At 47.9% G+C, this 22,980-nt stretch overlaps 1 protein-coding gene across 10 annotated transcripts in view; it reads right to left on the bottom strand.

Annotated features, from left to right (window-relative positions):
• The window catches only part of LOC137358700 (tensin-2-like), a 236,442-nt gene continuing 213,462 nt past the window's right edge, over positions 1 to 22,980 (bottom strand). For all 10 annotated transcript variants that reach the window (XM_068024925.1, XM_068024922.1, XM_068024923.1 and 7 more), the window contains 10 exons: positions 16,454 to 17,238; positions 15,140 to 15,226; positions 13,004 to 13,135; positions 11,977 to 12,069; positions 9,930 to 10,007; positions 6,484 to 6,561; positions 5,588 to 5,756; positions 3,989 to 4,057; positions 2,917 to 2,946; positions 1 to 1,696 (listed from right to left, as the gene is read on the bottom strand). In XM_068024925.1, the coding sequence (XP_067881026.1) occupies positions 1,555 to 1,696; positions 2,917 to 2,946; positions 3,989 to 4,057; positions 5,588 to 5,756; positions 6,484 to 6,561; positions 9,930 to 10,007; positions 11,977 to 12,069; positions 13,004 to 13,135; positions 15,140 to 15,226; positions 16,454 to 17,238 (1,663 nt within the window). In that variant the 3' untranslated portion in view covers positions 1 to 1,554. The remainder of the gene's footprint in view (positions 1,697 to 2,916; positions 2,947 to 3,988; positions 4,058 to 5,587; positions 5,757 to 6,483; positions 6,562 to 9,929; positions 10,008 to 11,976; positions 12,070 to 13,003; positions 13,136 to 15,139; positions 15,227 to 16,453; positions 17,239 to 22,980) is intronic.

The raw sequence follows: 22,980 nt of genomic DNA, 5'->3' as shown, positions 1-22,980 counted from the left end.
TAATTCTGATTCAGTTCTGGACTTCCATTGGCCCAGGACACTTGCTATTGTAGAGAATTCCTTTATCAAGCACAAGGTCCTGACCCAGGCAACAGGTTAGCCAGTTCTCATGGCAGTAAATCATAGAATGATACAGCACAGAAAGAGGCCATTCAGCCCATTGTACCTGTGCTGGCAAATATAGTCAATTCAGAGATAAGTCCAGTCACTTTTGTGTAAGATTGATTTTGGGTTTTCTGGCATTAAATTGCTGAAGAATTGGTTATGGTACGAAGACTTATACATTGGATCATTTCCCCCCTCCCCCAACTCCTCCAATCTCCCCTTCTGATTTTCTCCCTCACCCCCACCTCTCTGGATGGTAGTGACTCCATGCTGGAATACCGTTCCACATAGATGAGGTACTACAGCTCTGCCTGACTAAGTGTCCATTCTTCATGCATGTGCCCAGACAGCAAGTGTCCACAGGCTATTCAGCTGTGGGGTAGTATTGCAGCTGAACCTGCTGCTATCCTCACCCATATCCCCTCCTCCCCCCAAAACATATCCACAGGACACTAAATCAAGCATGGAGACTTTGGCCACTTTTCCCCCTTCCTAACCCAAGGAACCAGAGTGACTGATCCCTCATTGCAGACTGAGGATTGAACCCTGGGACCTTCCGAATCTGCGACTTTAGTATCACACTGAGCCCTGGGAGGGAGCTGTAACTTGGTTAATCGCACCCCTAGTTTGCAGAAATTCTTATCTATGTGTGTTGATAAAGTAGAGGAATCGGCTTTTATCCAGATTGACCTGTTACAGTGTTGGCCGGACAGCCAAGTCATTCTGTAACTCAGTGAAATGAATTTCGGGAGTTGAGCTGTGCTACAGTTCTCAGTCAGGAATTCCCCATCTGTTACATTTGATTGTTGCATCAAGTACATCCGACTGAGTTATCATCAGTTTTATCCTCACTTCCTGTCATTTTTTGTTGGATGATCTCACTGTGAGACCAGTGTCAAAACTTATAATGTGGGACTGATGCTGAAGTTACATTGCAAGGACCAAACTGTGTTCTAAACTGGCCATCGTCATTTCCCACCTCCATTTTCCACATACACTTTGTATTGTTCACATGCTGCATCAGTCAGCAAGAACAGGGGCGGTAGAATGAAAATCCCCACCAAAGCATGGTACAATCAACGTACAAAGCGGCCAACTTATCTTGTAGGGATTGTATTTATTCCTAAACGCTTGATGGTCTCCGAGGAAAGCTAGGTTACGATGCAGTGAAGCCCTCCTTACTGCTGTCTCTTCATGAACCTGGAGCCATCAGAACCGAATTGATATTAAAAGGAGTCTCGTGTAACCGGAATATTTAGATAGAAGCTATAGCAAGGTCCGGCTGATCTTAAACAGAGAAAGAGGTTTTTTTTTGTTTTAAAAATCTGATGATTCTTAAGAAGCTCGTTCCTTTAACTTTTGATAGCGTTGGTGACATAGAAGTAGAGATCCTTCTTGCTTTACCATCTGACTCCCTTGGCTCCTCCTTGAATCCAAGGAATTGTGGCCTCATCTCTTCTGGGGCCCTAGCATGACCTTGGTGATGAAGTTCACAATGGCTGACGCGGGCTGTTCCGGGTCAAGTTCAGCAAAAAGATGGCAGACGTTGTCAGACGTGCTCCCCTGCTTCTTTGCCACAAAACCAAACATTCTGGAAGAGAGAGAGAGAGAGAGAGAGAGAGAGAAAGGAAAAGATATCATGGTCAATAGTTACACGCCATTTCATTGAAGATTATGTTTACCTGAATTGTAACTCTGAATGGGGACATTTACTGTTAAATCATCTTCATTGACATGTGGCCTCTGTGGACACCAATGTGTGGATGCACTGGAGGAGGTGGCTGGAAATGTCCTTGCAGCTGCTCCCGGACACTGCCCTAACTTTGCCAGAGGTGCAGGATAAAGCTCTGTTTCCACATGCACTTAAAGTTAATGCGGTGGACTGGGAACAGTTATCCAGGAACCAGCAAGCCTTGCTCGGTGTGAGCATGCATAGCGGCCAGGACAGGACTCGGCCATCTTGTCTCCCCCACAGTCAGATGAAGTTTCTGGGCTCACACAGGAAGATTGGCCGTGAGGGTGAGGTGTTGAGAGACTGTGGACCCTCCCCTCAGTGTCAGCACCTTCAGCAAAGGAAGGGAGCTGAGAGGTGAGCCGAGAACCAACACAGTATTTGTGAAGTCTTACATGTTAGGGTCCACTTACTGCTCAGCAGCAGGTAGTTCACCTGTGCTGGGATCGGGAGAAAGTTACAGACACAAAGAGATCCCACCACACACCACAATGAATTCAATTGTCAAAATGATCCAGGGGACTTCATTGTGGGCTGCAGGCCAGAGACAGCAGCTTTTTCATTGCTTTGAAGGAATAAGTTTCACAATCTACATCCTGTGCAGGAATGCAGGGCTGGAGATCTCATCCACAGAAGTCATCAAGGGCACAATACTGACCGGACTTTCTTTGCACTTCGCTCCGCGGCAGAGTGGCACTGTTTCATGCTTTCAAAACTCGTCAGCATCAAAAATAATTTCACACGTCAAGAAGCCCACAGTTTGAACAGATTCCAGCTGAATATTTGTGCCTCCAGCACTGATGCACCATCGCTGGCTGGTTGGCGGGCAGGAAAATGGTTCGGGGTAATTGACCCTCTGTTCCGTTACCGTTGGGTGGGGGGGGGGGGGAATTGCCCAGTTTCTGGGTTGTATTCACACCCTTCCCCCCCACAACCCCCAAAACCCTCCTCCCACTACTGAATACACAGCCCAGATCAGGAGCGTGACACACAGGGACTCACAGCTATCAAACCACAATGCACCACCCCACCTAACCACCAGACTCGGAGTTTCTCAGCTTGCTTTCCAAATCACTTACTTCGATGTTGTACCATCTGCATTAGTCCACCTGAAAAAGACAAGACAAGACTCACTGTGGGAGATTGTGAGGGAAAACGGTGCTGAAGGACTTATAAAGATGGAAAGCTTCTGAAAGCTTACTTTTTCTAATTTTACATTTCAAAAAAGATTGTCAGCATTACTGCAGAAATGTTTTAAAAGAAAAAGTGGCAAGATATTAGAAAATCCAATATCGAGCAGAAAAATAGTTATCTTCTGATGGCAAAATTCAGGGTCAAATACATCATGCTGATACTACAGACCCCTGCGCAGAGGTCAAGCTGCTAATATAAAGTGGGTTACTGGCTGCCTAGTGATAGAGACTGTAGTATGAGCACATTGTGTTCATTCCTGAATTTTGCCCATCACATTAATCCTTATGCAGGACTGTGTGATAACTAGTAGGGTTTCACAAACTCAGGTTTTAGGAGCTAAACTGACCAAAGAAACTCTCTTGGTATAGGATCATTGTTTTTTTAAACTGGTCTCATTAATGGACTGCTCATTCCCATGAAAAGTTGTCTAGCAGGCCTTAACGTCAGCCTTGACAAGAATGAAATGCCTTCGACTGATGGGATGATATCTCCTCTGGTCCAATGTGAAATGAGGTTGGGCTCTCGCAGTTCAGTTGCTAGTAAGCATGGGGCCTACAGCACAGAGCTGCTCCTAATTTGGCACAAATTAGCAACCTCGTTCAAAGAGGCCAAAGAATGGCTGGTGTGGGAATTGGTTAAAAATGTCACACTGCTCCAATAGTGGGCACTCTTCTGAGATCGAGGCGGAGTACACAGGACTTTATTCTTCACCTGGCTGGGTTATATATGACCTGGGAGTGCTTGATGGGACACTGGGTGTCATTCTCCAGCACTAATGCCCCCTCGAGCACAAAGTTTAAAAGAAATGTATGATTGATAATGGTGCGACAATATCAGAGGACAGACCCTGTGAATTTTAGCCACGTGTAGCCTGATTTACTGTAAGTCTCTGAGGCAGTAACAATACTGGAATCTAAGTGATAACAGCTCACTTGCCTGAATCGAGGGTGAACTTACCTTCGATCCTGTGGGTCCAGATTACAGAATGTGACTGTGTTGACTGGGTAATGGCGTCTAAAAAAAATCCTGTTGAGTGCAAGAAAAAAAAGAACATGTTTAGAAATGGAACGAACGTTGTGGTTAACTGAATTGAAAACTGTTCTGTGAAGTCCCGTTTTTAGACAAATAGAAGGAATTGACAAGGCCAACAAAACTGGCCCCACCAACTGCAGCAATGGCTTGTGTTTAAGGTTTGTCACTCTCTGTTTCTAATAGCTTTTTCAGCAGGTACAGTCCCCCATTCAGAAGTTATTCATGATCAATTTTTCAACCAATTTCACCTTGGAAATTGCCAGATTTTTGTCAGCTCAGCAAATATCCCCAAAATCTCACTAGTTTTGTGAATCTCAAAAGATCTGGTTCTGTGCCTCTATCAAGCCACATATGGAGGCAGTGTCCGATGGTAGGAACACTGGGAGAGGAAGAGGCCATCTAGCCCTTCAAGCCTGTTCCACCATTCAATAAAATCATGGCTGATCTGAGAATTAACTTCATAAACCCCACCTTTGCCCCATACCCCTTATTACCTTTGGTTAACAAAAATGTCAGATTTAAAATGAACAATTGATCTAGCGTGAACTGTCATTTGCGGAAGAGAGTTCCAAACTTCGACCACCCTTTGTGTAGAAGTGTTTCCTGATTTCACTCCTGAAAGGTCTGGCTCTAATTTTTAGACTATGCCCCCTAGTCCGAGACTGCCCAACCAGCAGAAAGAGTTTCTCTCTATCCACCCCATCTGTTGTCCTTAATATCTGAACTATTTTCTCTCCTCGAGAATTCACCAGCAAGAATAGCAGTAAAGTGAAGCTGGATAAATTATTGGATTTCTAGTCCTGGTCTTTAAAGAAAGACTTGTATTTATATATAATATATACAAGTAGTGCTGGACATTATCAGCAGGTCTGGCAGTATCTGTGGAGAGAGAAGCAGGGTTAACGTTTCAGGTCAGTGACCCTTCATCAGAACTGACCTGAAACGTTAACTCTGTTTCTCTCTCCACAGATGCTGCCAGACCTGCTGAGTATTTCCAGCATTTCTTGTTTTTATTTCAGATTTCCAGCATCCGCAGTATTTTGCTTTTATTCTCGTATTTATATATCGCCTTTCACAACCTCAGTACATCTCAAAGTGCTTTACAGCCAATGAAGGACTTTTTCAAGCGTAGCCACTCTTGTAATGTAGGAAACGTGGCAGCCAATTTGTGCACAGCAAGATCCCACCAACAGCAACGTGACAATGGCTAGATCATCTGATTTAGGTGTTGGTTGAGGGATAAATATTGGCCAGGTCATCGTGGGTTGGGGGGGGAGCTCCCCAGCTCTTCGTCAAAATAGTGGTCATGGGATCCTTTACGTTCACCTGAGAGGGCAGACGGACCCTCAGTTTAATCTTCAGGGCAAGGATTGAGATAAAGTCTACAACTGCTGCCAACCAAAGCTGAACGTTACACTAGTGCCTTAAACTCACCATCAATTCTGCCCCTCATTTTGTTACATTAAAGGCGCTATATGAACATAGTTTGTTGTTGTTGTTGCAGTAATACTGATTTGGGCTTACTTTCGTTGGCTGTCAGTTAAGGTGATACCCTGGACTGAAACCTTGAAGTGTACCACGGTGGCAGTAGGCCGAGGCTTCATAGCGAAAGTCTGCATGGTTGCTTTGGCGACTGCTTGTGGGCCAGTCAGGGATTCTGTCTCGACTGAGTTGATATACAGCACATTGCAAGCTGAAAACCAGGAAGAAAGATTAGATCATACTGCACAGTTTAATAGCTCAGCTCAGAGTTAAGTATGAAACATAGTGGAGCATTCATAAGAGTAACAGTAACAGGCAGGCCTGTTCTAGCAATCCTTTTACCAGGCATTAATGGCTGTTTAATAAGTTAATACAATCGCTATGATTCAATCATCTATCTGTTAATGGAATCTAAGTAATTCCATCTAAGAAATATAAGAGAATCCTTATCCATTAACACAGAATCTTACAGCACAGAAGGCGGCCATTCGGCCCATTGTGCCTGTACTGGCTCTTTGAAAGACCTATCCAATTAATCCCACTCCCCTGCTCTTTTCCCATAGCACTGCTAATCTCTCCTTCTCAATAAACCCAATTCCCTTTTGAAAGTTACTATTGAATCAGCTTCCATCACCTTTTCAGGCAGCACATTCCAGATCACAACAACTCGCTGCGTTAACAAAAAAAACATTCTCCTCATCTCCCCCCTCTTTTTTTGGCATTCGTGCGAAAGCTACCATCCCAGTTTCAAAGGATTCCAATCCAAGGCACTTTTAGGGCCCAGTGTAACTACAATTGGGCCCAATTTGAACTCTGTCTAAGTGAAGGGGTTTTGAGGGAGATAAAATCGGGCCCATTAATATTCCCATTCTTGAGGCAGCCTAACAGCACGGCAGTGAACTGGTGCAACCCAGTGACATCGAGGCTGGAGCCCTCACCTGCTCCCTGTTTAAGCAGCTCCGTAGCAGTACTGGTGTTGCCGGGGACAACGCTATCCTGTGTTTCATCCATGGGATCTGGAAGAGAAAGGCACAGCAGATTACCATCAATTATGTCCTGCATCAGCAGCCCTGATAGTTTGTAAAATTCCACTCGCTATAGCAGCAGCAGGCAAGTAGCGACATTTTAAATTGAATTGTGTCACGGCTATTAGACACTTGATAAATTAGGTGGTAAGGCTCCAGTAACCAGAGACAAGCTGTGCCATTCAGACCTGGCTTGATTGGCAGTCCCGATATTAACTGGCATGCAGCGGGCAGGAGCAGCCTCTGCTGCGATGCCTCCTACAGTCGCATGACTCGCTGCCATTTAGCCTCACAGCTGCAGAATGGCTGCACAGGCGGTGCCAGGCAGCCATGAACGTGTTAGCGCAGCACTATGGCTGAGACAATCCAAAGAAACTGACGTGACCCTTCCCAGGAGATGAACTGGGAATGTTCGCGTTCCCTACGTTTGGCTCTCTGTGTACAAGGATGGTCCAGGGAAGGGGCGTCAGGAGCCTCACTGAGTGTGCGGTGAGTTTAGACAACATGTGCTCAGAGGTTAGTGGGATTCATGAAACAGAAGAAAGGGAACTCCGATGGGAACCATCCGTGTCTGCCGACATCTCACAAAAACAAGGAAATTCACTCCCCCTTCATTGGAATAAATGCTTCATCTGAATTGTCTGACTTCCTCTCAGGACCCTCTCCAGACAGCTGCTGTACCAATGCTCCAAGCTGCTGGGAATATGTTACTGTATATTTCACTGGTATTCAGCACTGCTGCTGATCAGAGAACACAATGTGCTGCGAATGCATTGCTATCAGATCTGATGGAAGTCAAGTGACGTTTTCAAGAGCAGCAGCTTCATTGTAATCGATGTTTCAGGGTTGGAATTTAACACCATCTCATTCTCTTACAGCTGATTTGATTCAGAGCCAGGGGAGGTGGGGCGAGGGGAGGGGTATAAGGGGAGGGAAGGGGGAAAGAAGGGGAGGGTAGAAGGTAAGACGGAAGGGTGAGGGGGAGTGGGATGAGGGGAGGAGAGGTGGATAAGGGGAGGGGAAGGAGAGGGGACGGTAGGAGGTAAGTTGGGAAGGGTAGGAGGTAAGGGGGAGGGGAAAGAGAGGAGGGAAGTGGGAGGGGAAGGGGAGAGGGAGAGGTAAGAGGGATGGGAATGGAGATAGGAAGGGGGAAGGAAGGAGATGGGGAAGGTAAAGAGGGGAGGGGATAAGGTAAGAGGGGATGGGGAGGGGAGGGCTTCCTGTTGCAAATTTGCCATGTTGAAATGTAAATTTATAATACAGTAAAACTGCTTTAAAAGCAAACACATTGAATTTGAACAATATAAAGGATGGAGCGCAGTTTTTCCAGACTTCCTAGTATCAGTTATCCTCAGTTAGGAAGGGTGCGAGAAGCTGAGATATTTTTAACACGGTCAGTTGTGAAAGGTTGAAAGCTATTGAATTGAGTTTATTTTTGTTTATTGCTGAGGATGACGTGTTTGTGTGAGTGGACTCCGAGGAAACAGGGGATTAACAATTATACCAATAAAGTGGATTATTTGCTCCAACTAAAGTAGATGCCCCCAGGTCAGGGCTGGAACAGTATCCCAGTGAAAGTCAGTAAAATCATACCCAGGTCCCAAACCATGGCGAGTTCCATCCAGCAGAGGGAGGAAGTGCACCACCAATCAACACACAAGCTCAGTCGCTGTGCCAACTGCAGGCAAATCCTCAGGAGTTAGAGGTTAAACACGTTAAATATTGCTTGCAAGACAAATTTTAAGGAATAAGTGATCACAAATTATTTATAATTCAGCTCTGCTGGTAAAGGTTTGCAGTACAATTACTTCATTGAGCTGTATAAAACGTTAGTTAGGCCACAGCTGGAGTACTGTGTACAGTTCTGGTCACCACACTATAGGAAAGATGTGATTGCACTGGAGAGGGTGCAGAGGGGATTCACCAGGATGTTGCCTGGGCTGGAGCATTTCAGTTATGAAGAGAGACTGAAAAGGCTCGGGTTGTTTTCCTTAGAGCAGAGAAGGCTGAGGGGGGACCTGATTGAGGTATACAAAATTATGAGGGGCATTGATAGGGTAGATAGGAAGAAACTTTTTTCCCTTAGCAGAGAGGTCAATAACCAGGGGGCACAGATTTAAGGTAAGGGGCAGGAGGTTTAGAGGGGATTTGAAGAAAAATTTTTCACCCAGAGGGTGGTTGGAATCTGGAACACACTGCCTGAAGGGGTGGTAGAGGCAGGAACCCTCAGAAGTATTTAGTTATGCACTTGAAATGCCATAGCATACAAAGCTACGGGCCAAGTGCTGGAAAATGGGACGAGAATAGTTAGGTGCTTGATGGCCTGCACAGACATGATGGGCCGAAGGGCCTGTTTCTGTGCTGTATAACTCTATGACTCTATTAAAAATAAAAGCATTACAAGAGTTCACAGTCCGAGGCCAGATAAACACATTAGAAACCAAAACACAATCCTAACCAGAGACATTAAATATTCCAATATACCATTCCCAGTCCATGATTATATAGGAATCGGGACCTAATCCTGACAAACCTGAGACATAGAAAACCAGTCCTGGTTTTTAAAAAAAAAAAATCTTTTTCTCTATGCTCATCAAGGCTAGCAAAGATTAGCCCTGGGAGCATAACATAAGAAATAGGAGCTAGAGGAGGCCATTCGGCCCCTCAAGCCTACTTCGCCATTCAATAAGATCATGGCTGATCTTCTCCCTCAACTCCACTTTCCCGTCTGATTCCCATATCCCTTGATTCCCTGAATACTCAAAAATCTATCGCTCTCTGTCTTGAATATACTCAATGATAGAGCACCCACAGCTCTCTGCATTAGAGAATTCCAATGATTCACAGCTCTCTGGAGAAAGAGATTTCTCCTCATCTCAGTCCTCAATGATCGACCCCTTATCCTGAAACTGTGCCCGTGTTCTAGATTCCCCAGCCAGGGGAAAACGACCTCTCGGCATCTACCCTGTCAAGCCCTCTCAGAATCTTATACGTTTGAGCTGTACGAGCTGTGCCCACTTGGAACGCGACAGGCCAAACTCATTTCAAGTGGGGCCCCCCTGGCAGCCGGCAGACTGAGGGAGATTTGCCTCTCACCCTGGATTTGAATTCAGTTCCTGGCGGTACCGGCCAGGAGGCACTGCAATGCAGCTCACTGCCCTCCTGGTGATGAATGTCTGATTGCTAGTCCCTCCCTCACTCCCGCACCATGTGACCACTAACCTGTGACTCTGAAGCACCCGTGGCTGTTGCTGCACAAATACTCTCTAAGCATTTAACTTCCCCAACCTCCCATTCCCCTTGCTTTACTGGAAGGCCACAGCGTCTTGGGTAATATATTGGGTTGGGAGATTTGGTACCTTTATCTGGAATCTTCAGCTTGTAGGGCAGGGAGATGGGTGTGATGGAGTGCTGGTACACCAGGGCTGATAGGCTTCCTGTGTCACACACAAACACAAAGGCCGGTTAGTTTTCAACAGCAGCAATCATTCTTCGAAAGTATTTGATGGCTCACTTTTCAAACAAAAACCTTGCAATTTATATAGCACCTTAGTACATCATCAAAACATCCCAAAGACCAGAACTTGGGGCCATCAATATAAGACGGTCACTAATAAATCCAATGGGGAATTCAGGAGAAACTTCTTTCCCTAGAGAGTGGTGAGAATGTGGGACTCACTACCACAGGGAGTGGGTTGAGGTGAACTGTATAGATACATTTAAGGGGAAGCTGGATAAACACATGAGGGAGAAAGGAATAGAATGATATGGTGATGGGGGGCAGGTGGAGAGGGAGGTGGGAGGAGGCTCGTGTGAAGCACAAACGCCAGCACGGTGCAGAGGGGCCGAATGACCCATTACTGTCCTGTACTGTGTTTTCTAATACTATATAATACATAACAAATTACTTTTCAAATGTAGCGACTGCTTATGTCAGGTAAAGTGACGGTCATTTTGTTCCAGCTTCGGCTTGTGAACAATCATGAGTTTGCATGGTCGTTTTTTGTGACTCTGCTGACGTTGACTGAGGGAGGAATATTTGGCTGGGACACTGGGAGAAGATTTGCCTCCCCTTTGAATGGGTTCTGTGGGATCGTTAACATTCGCCCCAGTTTTAACCTCCCATTCAAAGAGCCAACAATGCAGAGGTGTACTGACATCTTGGCCGAGATTGTGTGCTCCAGTCCCAGAGTGGGGCTGGCACCTCTAACCTCCTGCCTCAGAGACAAGAGTGGGATATACCGTGCATAAAATCAGTGATTGAGTCGTTACGGCACAGAAGGAGGCCATTCAGCCCATTGAGTCCATGCCGGGTGAAAGCAGACAGACTGTGCTTTCAAGTATAAAGCACTTATAAGTAATACAACCGCCTTGGCCCATTGTGGGACAGCTTCTTTTCAATAACCACAGATAATTTAGCTTTTTTAAGTGATTATTTGTGATCAAATGGAGAATGGTTGATAGAATCATGTGCAAAAATATTTGGTTGGAGAAGATGGGCACAAATGGATGCAAGGAGCTATTGCAATTGGCTAATGGTGATTGGCGTGTTTGGACACCTGGGTTTAGCTTCATTGATTGGCCGGACTAAGAGTCATGCTAAGGTCATTGAATTGAGGGTCTTTTGTGTCTTTCTTTCCCCGCTGAAATCCATTTCTGGCAGGCTATCGGCTGCGCAGGAACAAGCTGCCCTCCACACACAAGGGGCCAGTCATTGTGCGTCAGCCTAGACATGACGTGGTGGTAGGATGATCAGCTGAGGACGAACAACACCCTGATGGGGCCCCCGCCCGCCCGCCATCCACTTGTGCACAATTCCCAGCAGCGGGCGCTGGGGAGTGATCAACAACAACTTGCATTTATATAGCGCCTTTAATGGAGTAAAACCTCCGAAGGCGCTTCACAACGAGCGTCATCAAACAAAATTTGACAGTGAGCCATGTAAGGAGATATTAGGGTCAGTGACCAAAAGCTTGGTCAAAGAGGTAGATTTTAAGAAGCGTCTTAAAGGAGGAAAGCGAGGCGGAGAGGTTTAGGGAAGGAATTCTAGAGCTTGGGACCCAGGCAGCTGAAGGCACGGCCACCAATGGTGGAGTGATGGAAATTGGAGGATGCTCAAGAAGCTGGAATTGGAGGAGCGCTGAGATCTTGGAGGGTTGGATCCCTGACTGCTCTATGACTTTGTTCCACCATGTGGTCTTTTATCCAGTGAGCTATTGTTATTTGAAAATAAACACATTAGTTACATTAATGGCACAGTGATGGGACTGGACAGACAGTGCTGCTTATTTTGTTTGCTCTTGGGTATTGGCTCGATGAACAATGAATGGATTCAGCACTCTGAGTATTAACCTGGTGGGTTTATATCCCGGCGTCATCTGCAGCTTGGAAAGAGGCTAAACCTACCAAAGTGAGGCTCATTCTGGCAGCCTTTGATCTTCACACCTTTCGATCCTGTTTCGATGAGGAAATGCCTGACCAGCAGTTCGTTGGGATCCCCTGCCACAACAATTGAGAGAGTCAGGTCATCATTGTGGGCACAAAGATCCAAGCAGCCAAAGGAGGCCATTCAGCCCGTCTGAGCTCATCCTTCTCCAGAAACCCCGAGGTTCAAAATGAACCCCGCCCCCCCACATTTGTATTCCAGTTACTAACCACGCAAAACCCGGAGCGGAGGTAGTTCGGAGCGGGACTGGGCAGAGTAACGATCTCTCTACTCTGCCCCGTGATAGATTTTAATTCCAACCTAAGACAAGCAGCCCCAGGCCAGCAAGGTGACTCTTCCCCCTTCTCTTGTCCTGAGAGAAATCCAGTCAGTCCCATTCCCCAAAGCCCTGCAAGTTTAGTTCCCTAGCGTAACCATCCAATTTCCTTTTGAAATTATTCATCGTCTCTGCTTCCGCCATCGTGGGCCTCATAGTTCTGATGCCAGCACTGCCAATTAAAAGGGTGGCACCCGTTCCAGCAGCCCCTGACGTTTTCTTCATTAAAACAATGAAACAGTGTGTTTGTACGCAACGTTTGTTCTGCGGAATAGTTACAAAATTGGGGCCCAATCTCATTAAGGAGGCGAGGGGGTTCTCCCGGTAGGGACAGCCTCACACCAGTTGGCATTGAGGGATAACCGCAGCGAGGTGTTAAACCGGTGTTTGGGAGGGAGGGGAATCCCTCGGGCAGCTTTTAAACTCAAGCGGAGTTTATTTAAAAGGTGCTGAGAGAGGTAGGCTGCTCCCCGCACGCCCTCAAGGCTCTTGCTGCACTGGGATGAGAATTCTACACTTGTTCGTGCACACTGGGCTTAGGGAATTCAAACTGGAGCCAGGCAGTGAAATTGAGGCATTGGAACCAATTCCGCAGCTCCTGGCTTCAGACCAAGACAGTAGCTGCAGTCTAAATACACGCAAAACCTCACCAGCCCAACATCTGAATGTACCTTTGCTGCTATGTGAGCTGAAGTTAGCTGGAGGCGTCACCACCTTGAGGGCAAGGCCATATGCCCCCTGGAATGAATTGCTGTCTCGAATCAGAAAGGAGCCAGGCTCTCGGTCTTTCAGGAAGGCGATCGCTACGAATGGGAGAGATTGCATGATGAAAAGTTAGCTTTCTGGATTTTTTTTAAAAGAATTCTATACAGCATCGGCAGTGGTCGGACTACAGAGAGTAATCTGATCAGACCAGAAAAGTGAATTAACAGTCACAAAGCTCTCCCTGCAACCCACTCTCTCAAGGGAAGACTGTTAGGAACATAGGAACAGGACGAGGCCATTCAGCCCCTCGAGCCTGTTCCACCACAGCTGATCTGTGATCTAACTCCATATCCCCGCCTTTGCCCTATATCCCTTAATACCTTTGGTTAACAAAAATCTATCAATCCCAGATTTAAAATTAACAATTGATCCAGCATCAATTGCCATTTGCGGAAGAGAGTGCCAAACTTTTACCACCCTTTGTGTGTAAAAGTGTTTCCTCATGTTGCTCCTGAAAGGTCTGGCTCTAATTTTTAACACGATGCCCCCAGTCTGAGACTCCCCGCACAGAGGAAATTGTTTGTCTCTCCACATTCTGTTCCCCTTAATGTCCTGAAAACTTCAATCAAATCACCCAGGGACCTTCTCAATTCCAGGGAATACAACCCTAGTTTGTGTAATTTCTCCTCGCAACTTAACTCTTGGAGTGCAGGTTTCACTCTGTTGAACAAGTTTTGAAACCTCCCTGTTTCCTCTGGTTATAAAATGTTAAGGAACGCCATGACTTTCTGTTGTTGTCTATGGCACCGTATGCATGCAGAATGACTTGTTCCCTTCTCATGTGGAGACACACTGAATAGCCTGTTCCCACCAGGCTATTTTTGAAACAAGGACCCCAGTGTCACAACAACAGGAAGTTACTGCTGAAGTCTGTTTACAGTCTAATGAAGGAACTATTTAAAGTTGCCAAGCTGGTTAAGCCACTATCTGCAAACAGGCAATTTTTTAAAATCCCAAAACGCAGAAGAAGCAGCCTGAACCAGAAGGCCCGAGATTGAGCCTCGGGCCTAATGTACATGATTTGGTCTCCTTTCCAAAGGCAGCCCGCCCACTATAAATAGGGAAATGTTAGGCTGCTTGCCTCGCCAGCAGTGGCCCTGAGGTAAGCAAAGGGGAGGGGTGGAGGGACCAATTGCTAGTACAAGGATCCCAGGAGTTAAGGGAGAACTCCAGCTCCTTCCGGCTCCACAGCAATATTTTTCGATAATTTTTCTTTTAAGAAAAGAGGGTTTTCTGGGGTAGATGCCTCTCATTTACTAATGTAAGGGGCCTAACACCCGTTTCAGACGATCTGCGAGGGACACCTGAAAAATGGGCACACCAAATGCAGGTTTGGACCATCTTTCAGGCATCTTTTGGGACACTGAAATTGGCCCTTACTGTGCCCCATAAAACAGGCAAAATGAGGCCTAAACTTTTACCCCAATTACACGACCGCTTCAGAACTAGAAGGAAGAGTCTGATGACAGCAAAGCTGCCTGCCTCAGTGTATCGCCTCAGTCCCATCATTGTGGGGAATTATCCTTGAGTACATTCTGTGGAGCACAGTGTATCGAGGGAAATCGGGCGTGAAGAACGATGTGCTGGTAATTTTTAAGTGGTTAGAAAATCAGTTGGGGTGGGGTGGGGAGGGGAGGGGTCCTTACTGGCAGGTGACGCCCCTCCCCGATTTCCCTTCACCATCTCCAGATACAGGGAAATCTACCTCACATTTAACATTGGTGACAATATTAAAATGAGCATTGTGCCTTCCAAACTGCAAAGATGCCTGTTAATCCTGCTCTGCAGAGATTTGAAATGAGTTAAAGCCTCTACTAACAATAGCAGAGACTAGAGTTTTCGATGTGGTCATTCAGCACTCAACCACACATCTCTGATGCTCCAATTCCAAGAGCCCTGACTATCTCTTGAATAGGTGAATCTGAAGGGATAGCCCTGGGCCAGCAATTCTGTATGACAAGAGTGTGTGGGAATATGTGGTTTTGAATCAGTGTCAACTGTACACCATAAACAATGGTCTTCTTTCAGACAGCGAGGTTCACCTTGGTCTCTGGAGATGTTTGGTTTATACCAAAACTTTGACGTGTCCTGTACAAACTTGGCACTAATCTGGTTTTCCGGATGCCCATCTGCAAAGAACAAGGACAGCAAATGATCAATGTGTTCAAATAAAGTTGCTTGCATTTGATTTTGCTCATGCTTAGAGGGATCGTCTTCAGCCCACCAGAAAGGAGGAAAAGGTGACAACTGAAGAAATGTCTTGAAAATCCACAAGAGGGCATAACTTGGCATTTGTGCCAAGGTGCACTCCCCCCCTCCCCCCCCACTCCCATGTCCTCTGCCACTGCAGCTAAAGGTCGCAGGGTCAAAGGTGGGGGAGGTGGGGAAATCCCATGATTTGCATGTTTTGGCGGGCTATGTCGCATCTGGCTTGCCAAACTGGCTGGAAAGTCCGACAGGAGGACACCCGGGCCTGCTGGGGGTGGTGAGGGGGAGAACTTGATACTTGTTCTTCCTCCTGGAAGAAAACTTCAGCTGCCCCTACAGATCCCTGCCCCGTATCGAAGAAACTTTTACAAATGCCTGCCCGTCATCAGGGGGTCTGGCCTGGGACCCTTAGTGGTCCCACCACTGATTGTCCAGTATACTGAGGGGGGGGGGGGGGGACAAAGATCTGGCAAAGCGGCTATGCATTCTATGGAAACCAGCTGATTCTCATCCGACTGATTTAATGGAATGAATATCGGGGGAATGTTGGGGGAGGGTTCTATAAATGGGTGGATGATCACAACACCAGTAAGTGGTCTTTGTGATGGAAACGATACGGGGCTCAGAAATCCAGCTCAGGTTGAACAAGGTTGCAAACAGGGATTTTTCCAGTCCAGCGTGCTCATTCACGTTGTAGAAGTTGAGGAAGGCTGATCCAAGGCAACACAACAAAAGCTATCTGCATGAGGTCATCTATTCATCTCAAGAAGTTTAAACGTGCGGAAGGGCGACATTAGCCTGTAATAATGTACATTTATTTCATAAGGGTTGGCAGGTAAGCACATCTGCACGTTTACTCCACTCTGAGCTGAATCACTATGCCAGTCACCAGAATTTTGAGATATTTCATCTGTTTCTGCATGGAATGGGGACGTGTGGTACATGAGGGTCAGTGAATTAAGATGATTAGCGCACCCAATCACAATTCCATCCCCAGTCAGCTGATTCCCAACTGGCACCAGTCAAAGTTCATGGCCCCTGACCTATTGGCACTCTCACCAATAGGATGAGTACCTCTTTCTGGGAACAAAGGGAATACCAGAGCAAAATATTGCTCAACACTGCTGGCACAGAATGTGACTGCTTACCTGCTAATGAATGGACAGCGAAGTCCAAAGTGGTGGGTGAAAAGGTCACGTGATGCGTGGGACTTTCCCCGGAAGCGTGAACACCTCTTAGCGTGGGAGAGAAAGATCTTCCGTTGGCCAATCCGTGGCTGGCAGACATGCGGCGTTTCTCTGGTAATGGGGGTTGCTGGAGACATGGTGAGCTTCCTGACTGGTAGGTGAACACTTCAGAAGGAGAGAACGGAGTATAGTAAGGCGTAGAAATGGGGAAGGCAGGAGTCGGAGGTGCTTGTGAATCTGGACTTCCTTGGCAGGACTGTGGAGCAGCCATATCCGGTGGCAGTAATTGATGTTGCATGTTAATGAAACAAGGGACGTTTAAGGCACTGTTCGGTGGATATCTGATGAAGGTTGAATTCCCAGGTGTATTGGGATCTGAGAAGGTCCCCACTGGATAACCTTTGAAAGCTGGGCTGCACGCTGTGGAAGGCCCATTGGAATCATCTATCCTTTTGCTTTGGTTCAGATTTAACTGAGTGTCAATGGTCAGTGTCTGTGCACTCACCGGGTTACCAGGCACTGCACAAGTCTCGACGCCATTCGCCTGCTGGCTGCTCAGCTGTTGATCTACTGGCCTTCTTGGGCTCTCGTTTCTATGACAGCCGACAGGTGAGCCACTCCTTTCTGACACAGGAGTGACAGGTGGATGAAGGCTTGCTTCTGTTCTAGGTGGGGTTGTCCATTGTGGGTCAGTGGCCATCGATGGCTGGACTGGTGTTGCAGGTCCGCCCTCTGCTGTCCCTGTGCTGTAGATGGTTATACATAAAACAAACATGAAAAGATATAAAGCTCACTGTCCGTCTCGGTTTACACTGACTCCAACATTTCATTCATTTACGGGATGTGGGCGTCGCTGGCAAGGTCAGCATTTATTGCCCATCCCTAATTGCCCTTGAGAAGGTGGTGGTGAGCTGCCTTCTTGACAGTTGAGTGGCTTGCTAGGCCATTTCAGAGTCAACCATATTGCTGTGAGTCTGGAGTTACATGTAGGCCAGACTGGGTAAGGATGGCAGATTTCCTTCCCTGAAGGACTTTAGTGAACCAGATGGTCACCATGACTGTGTCCTATTCCAGAAAGCCAATTGGTGAAGGTTGGTAATGGAGCCAATCGTTACTCAGTCTAATATTTATTTACAGAGTGAAACATTACAGGCATACACCTCCGAACTGAACCACACCACAGTTTCAGTAAGTGTCTCTTGATATGTGCTCAAGGAAACCCCAATTAATGGCCTCCACCTGCATATAATTAAATACAACTGATATACAGTGAACAGACTGAGACTAGCTTTTTTATTCCATGTTTATTTAATTAACTGAATTTAAATTCCCCAGCTGCCTGTAATGGGATTCAAACTCATGTCTCTGGATCATGAGTGCAGGCCTCTAGATTGTGAGTCCAGTAACATAACCACTATGCTACCGTACCCAAATGATAACGCTTTAGGACAAAGGCCAGAAAAATACATGGACAGACAGACCCACACTGCTGAAGTTCACAGGATCAGAGGGCACAGTTCCAAACAATGAACCTTTGAGCCCGGGGGTGGTCCACCTGGGGTGCCCCCCACCCAACTCCTGGGGACGAGCTAGCAGCCTTTTTATATTTCAAAATGAGGCTCCATCATCATCAGATGCCCAGGCCCAATGCCAACCTGAACCCCACCCCCGTCCCGCCAGGTGCGACCCTTCTTCCTTGGAATACCAGGCATCAGTATTACCATTTAATCTTCTCCTGTGGGCTCTCTTAAATAAAACCAAAAGAAAGACTTGCATTTCTATAGCGCCTTTCACAACCTCAGGGCTTCCCAAAGCGCTTTATAGCCAATGAAGTACTTTTTGAAGTGTAGTCACTGTTGTAATGTTGGAAACGTGGCAGCCAATTTACACACAGCAACATCCCACAAAGAGCAATGTGGTAATGACCAGATAATCTGTTTTTGCGATGTTGGTTGAGGAATAAATATTGCCCAGGACACTGGGGAGAACTCCCCCTGATCGTCTTTGAAATAGTGCCATGGGATCTTTTACATCCACCTGAGAGAGCAGACGAAGCCTCGGTTTAACATCTCATCTGAAAGACAGCACCTCCGACAGTGCAGCACTCCCTTGGTACCGCACCACATCCACTGTATTTGTCCCGTTGACCATATTTAGTGATTTCATTTTTAATTAACAATTACAGAATTTTCCCTGCCACAAACTGGTCTGGAATTATCTAGGTTAGCTCTCTCTCTCTCTCTCTCTCTCTCTCTCTCAGAATGGGTATACTTTGGCCAGTCTCCAGTCCACATCCACTCTGCAATAAAATTGTTGGAGCCTCCGCTATGTCCTCCCCCATTCCCCTCAGGATCCTTGGCGTATTTTTAAAAATAGGTAATGTGAAACGCTTACAGGTGCTTTCACAAATTAACAATCAATTTTGTGCTGACACTTAATTTAGGAACATTGGAACAGGAGGAGGCTATTCAGCCCCTCAAACCTCTTCCGCCATTCAATGAGACCATGGTTGATCTGTATCTCAATTCCATTTACCCACCTTGGTTCCGGTACCCTTAATCCCCTTACCCAACAAAAACCTATCAATTTCAGTTTTGAAATTTTCAATCAATGATTGTGACACTATATACTGCATATTTAGGGTAATAGCAGTTTATTTCTGTGAGATGCTATATTTTATGGACAAGTCGATCACATAAACTCAATGACATCTTCCCATTCTTTTGGGGGGTGCCAGTATGGTGGACAATGCAATGGAAGTGGCAGTAAAAAGAGACGCAGTGTGTGACATGGAACTGAGCTTCAGCCAAGTCCCACGTCCAATCAATGCTCACTGGTGGTAGCTGACTTCAAGTGAGTCAGTGGGGGAAATGCAACAAGGAAGGCCAAGATGAGGGAGAGGAAGAGGAAAAGGAGAAGGGGGAGGAAGAGCACAAGAAAAGGAAGAGAACGAGGGAGAGGAAAGGATGGAAGGGGAGGGGAGAGGAAGAGAAGAGAGGGAGGAAGAGGACAAGAAAAGGAAGAGGAGGAGGGAGGAAGGGATGGAAGGGGACGGGGAGGAATGGAAGAGGGGAGGAACGGAAGGGGGGGGAGGAGGAGGAGGAGGGGGAGGAAGAGGGGGGAGGAGGGAGGAAGAGGCGGAGGAAGAGGAGGAGAGTAATGGAGGAGGGGGGAGGAAGAGGGGAGAGGAAGAGGCGGGGGGAGGAAGAGGCGGGGGGAGGAAGAGGCGGGGGGAGGAAGAGGCGGGGGGAGGAAGAGGGGGAGGGGGGAGGGAGAGGGGGAGGGGGAGGAGGAGGGGGGGAGGAAGAGGAAGAGGAGGGGGGGAGGAAGAGGGGGAGGGGGGAAGAAGAGGGGGAGGAAGGGGAGGGGCGATGGAGAGGAGGGGGAGGAAGAGGGAGAGGAGGGGGAGGAAGAGGAAGAGGAGGGGGAGGAAGAGGAGGAGGAGGGGGAGGGGGGAGAGAAAGAGGAGGGGAGGAAGAGGAGGAGAGGAATGTAGGAGGGGGAGGAAGAGGAGGGGAGGAACGGAAGAGGGGAGGAAGAGGAGGAGAGGAAGAGGAGGAGAGGAAGTGGAGGAGGAGAGGAAGAGGAGGAGGAATAGGAGGAGGGGGAGGAAGAGGACGAGGAGGGGAAAGAGGATGGGAGGAAGAGAACAAGAAAAGGAAGAGGACGGGGAGGAAGAGGAGGAGCAAGAGGAAGGGGAGAAAGAGGAAGGGGAGAAAGAGGAAGGGGAGAAGTGGGGAGAAAGGGGAGGAGGGGGAGGAAGAGAGGAATGGAGGAGGGGGAGGAAGAGAGGAATGGAGGATGGGGGAGGAAGAGGGGGTGGGGGGATGGAGAGGAGGAGGGGCAGGAAGGAGGAGGAGGAGTGGGAGGAAGAAGAGGGGAGGAACGGAAGAGGGGGGAGGAAGAGGAGGAGGGGGAGGAAGAGGACGGGGAGGAGGGGTGAGGAAGAGGAGGAGGAGGGGGTGGAAGAGGAGGAGGAGGGGGGTGGAAGAGGAGGAGGAGGGGGGTGGAAGAGGAGGAGGGGGGAGGAAGAGGGGGGAGGGAGAGGGGGGAGGGAGAGGGGGGAGGGAGAGGGGGGGGAGGAAGAGGAGGGGGGAGGAAGAGGAGGAGAGTAATGGAGGAGGGGGGAGGAAGAGGGGGAGGGGAGGAAGAGGAGGGGAGGAACGGAAGAGGGGAGGAAGAGGAGGAATAGGAGGAGGGGGGGAGGAAGAGGAGGAGGAGAGGAAGAGGAGGGGTGAGGAAGAGGAGGGGGAGGAAGAGGAGGGGGAGGAAGAGGAGGGGGAGGGGGAGGAAGAGGAGGGGGAGGAAGAGGAGGGGGAGGAAGAGGAAGAGGAGGGGGAGGAACGGAAGAGGGGAGGAAGAGGAGGAGGAATAGGAGGAGGGGGAGGAAGAGGACGAGGAGGGGAGGAGAGAACAAGAAAAGGAAGAGGACGGGGAGGAAGAGGAGGAGGGGGAGCAAGAGGAGGAGGGAGAGCAAGAGGAGGAGGGGGAGCAAGAGGAAGGGGAGAAAGAGGAAGGGGAGAAAGAGGAAGGGGAGAAAGAGGAAGGGGAGGAAGTGGAGGAGGGGGAGGAAGAGGAGGAGAGGAATGGAGGAGGGGGGAGGAAGGGAGGAAGAGGGGGAGGGGGATGGAGAGGAGGAGTGGGAGGAAGAAGAGGAGGAGAGGGAGGAAGAAGAGGAGGGGAGGAAGAGGAGGAGAGGAAGAGGAGGGGTGAGGAAGAGGAGGAGGGGGAGGAAGAGGAGGAGGGGGAGGAACGGAAGAGGGGAGGAAGAGGAGGAGGGGGAGGAAGAGGAGGAGGGGGAGCAAGAGGACGAGGAGGGAAAGAGGATGGGAGGAAGAGAACAAGAAAAGGAAGAGGACGGGGAGGAATAGGAGGAGGGGGAGCAAGAGGAGGAGGGGGAGCAAGAGGACGAGGAAGAATAGGACGAGGAACGGGAGAAGGAAGAGGATGAGGAAGGGGAAGAAGAGGACGAGGAAGGGGAAGAGGAGAACGAGGAAGGGGAAGAAGAGAACGAGGAAGGGGAGGATGAGGAGGAAGAGATGGAGGTGGTGGTAGAGGAAGAGGAGGAGGGTGAAGAGGAAGGGAGGAGGACGAGGAGGAAGATGAGGGGAGGAGGAGGGTGTGCGTGTGGGGAGAACAGGGCTCAGACTTTGCTGTGATAACATTCCCCCGCTCCCCCCCAATTCAAATATTGTGATATGGAGGGCTCCTGGCACCTGCAAACTTGTACCAACGAAGCACCAATTTCAGGAGAGATGAGGCGAGTATAAAGTCAGCCACATTGAGAAGTCCAAGTGGATCAGGATCAGGTTGCAGTATTATTTGTTTTTTGTGCAGTAATCTTCAGTTAATGGTGGTAGGGTGAGCTGGTTATAACGAGCTGCCCAATCCCTGCTGTCTGCAGCAGCTGCTCCAGTTTCTGGGAACTGCCACAGTGCAAATTAAATGCAGACGCAACAAGAGGAGGAGGCAGCTTAATAATACCTTAAATCCGGTCTTGATGACGACCTGTCAGACTGGGCTTGCAAAGTTCAGCTGTGTGTTGTCTTAACTGACAGAATGTGACATTGCAAAAGCCCCAGGATACCACAGCACTCTTTATTTAATTTCAATATCCTCCTGAAATAACCCAAACTTACAAAAAGGTACGTAATTCTGCTTTTAATACAGTTTCATTGTTTAAATAAAGTACTCGAAACACTGCTGTAGTTGTGTGCTCTATTTCGAGCTGTCAGTTGGCCATGTGCAGGCACTGAGTGAACCTTCTGGTTTCAAACAGACGCAGTTCCTCATCACATACACTTTTTGCCCAGCAGGTGAACGTGTTTGTACAATAGGATCCAAAATGAATTGGCTTCCCGCCACATGGAGTCATTCTATACAAAAGCAAAATACTGCGGATGCTGGAAATCTGAAATAAAAACAGAAAGTGCTGGAAATACTCAGCACATCAGGCAGCAGCTGTGGAGAAAGAAACAGAGTTAACGTTTCAGGTCAGTGACCTTTCATCAGAACTGGGAAGGTGAGAAATGTAATACGTTTTGAGCAGGGAAAGAGGGGAGGGTAGAAGAACAACAATAGGGAAGGTCTTTGATAGGGTGGAGGGCAGGCGAGATTAAATGATAAAAGGTTTCATGGTGCAAGGCCAAAGGGAGTGGTAATGGGACTAGTAAAGAAACAAAAGATGTGTCTAGAGGAGGTGTGAGTGGCAGGATCCTGAATAGCTGCAGTCCGAATGCAAAGTAAAGGAAATAAGAGAAGCGAGAGGAAAAAACCAAACCGGCAAAGAAACACGAAACGAAATGGGGGCAGAGGTTACCATCTAAAATTGTTGAATTCAATGTTGAGTCCAGAGGGCTGTAAAGTGCCCAGTCAAATGATGAGGTGATGTTCCTTGAGCTTGTGTTGAACCTCATTGGAACACTGTAGCTTTGCATTCGGACTGTAGCTATTCAGGATCCTGCCACTCACACCTCCTTGAGACACAT

The sequence above is a fragment of the Heterodontus francisci genome, chromosome X, assembly GCF_036365525.1.
Source record: "Heterodontus francisci isolate sHetFra1 chromosome X, sHetFra1.hap1, whole genome shotgun sequence".
NCBI lineage: Eukaryota > Metazoa > Chordata > Chondrichthyes > Heterodontiformes > Heterodontidae > Heterodontus > Heterodontus francisci.
This window is presented reverse-complemented; position numbering and strand designations above follow the sequence as displayed.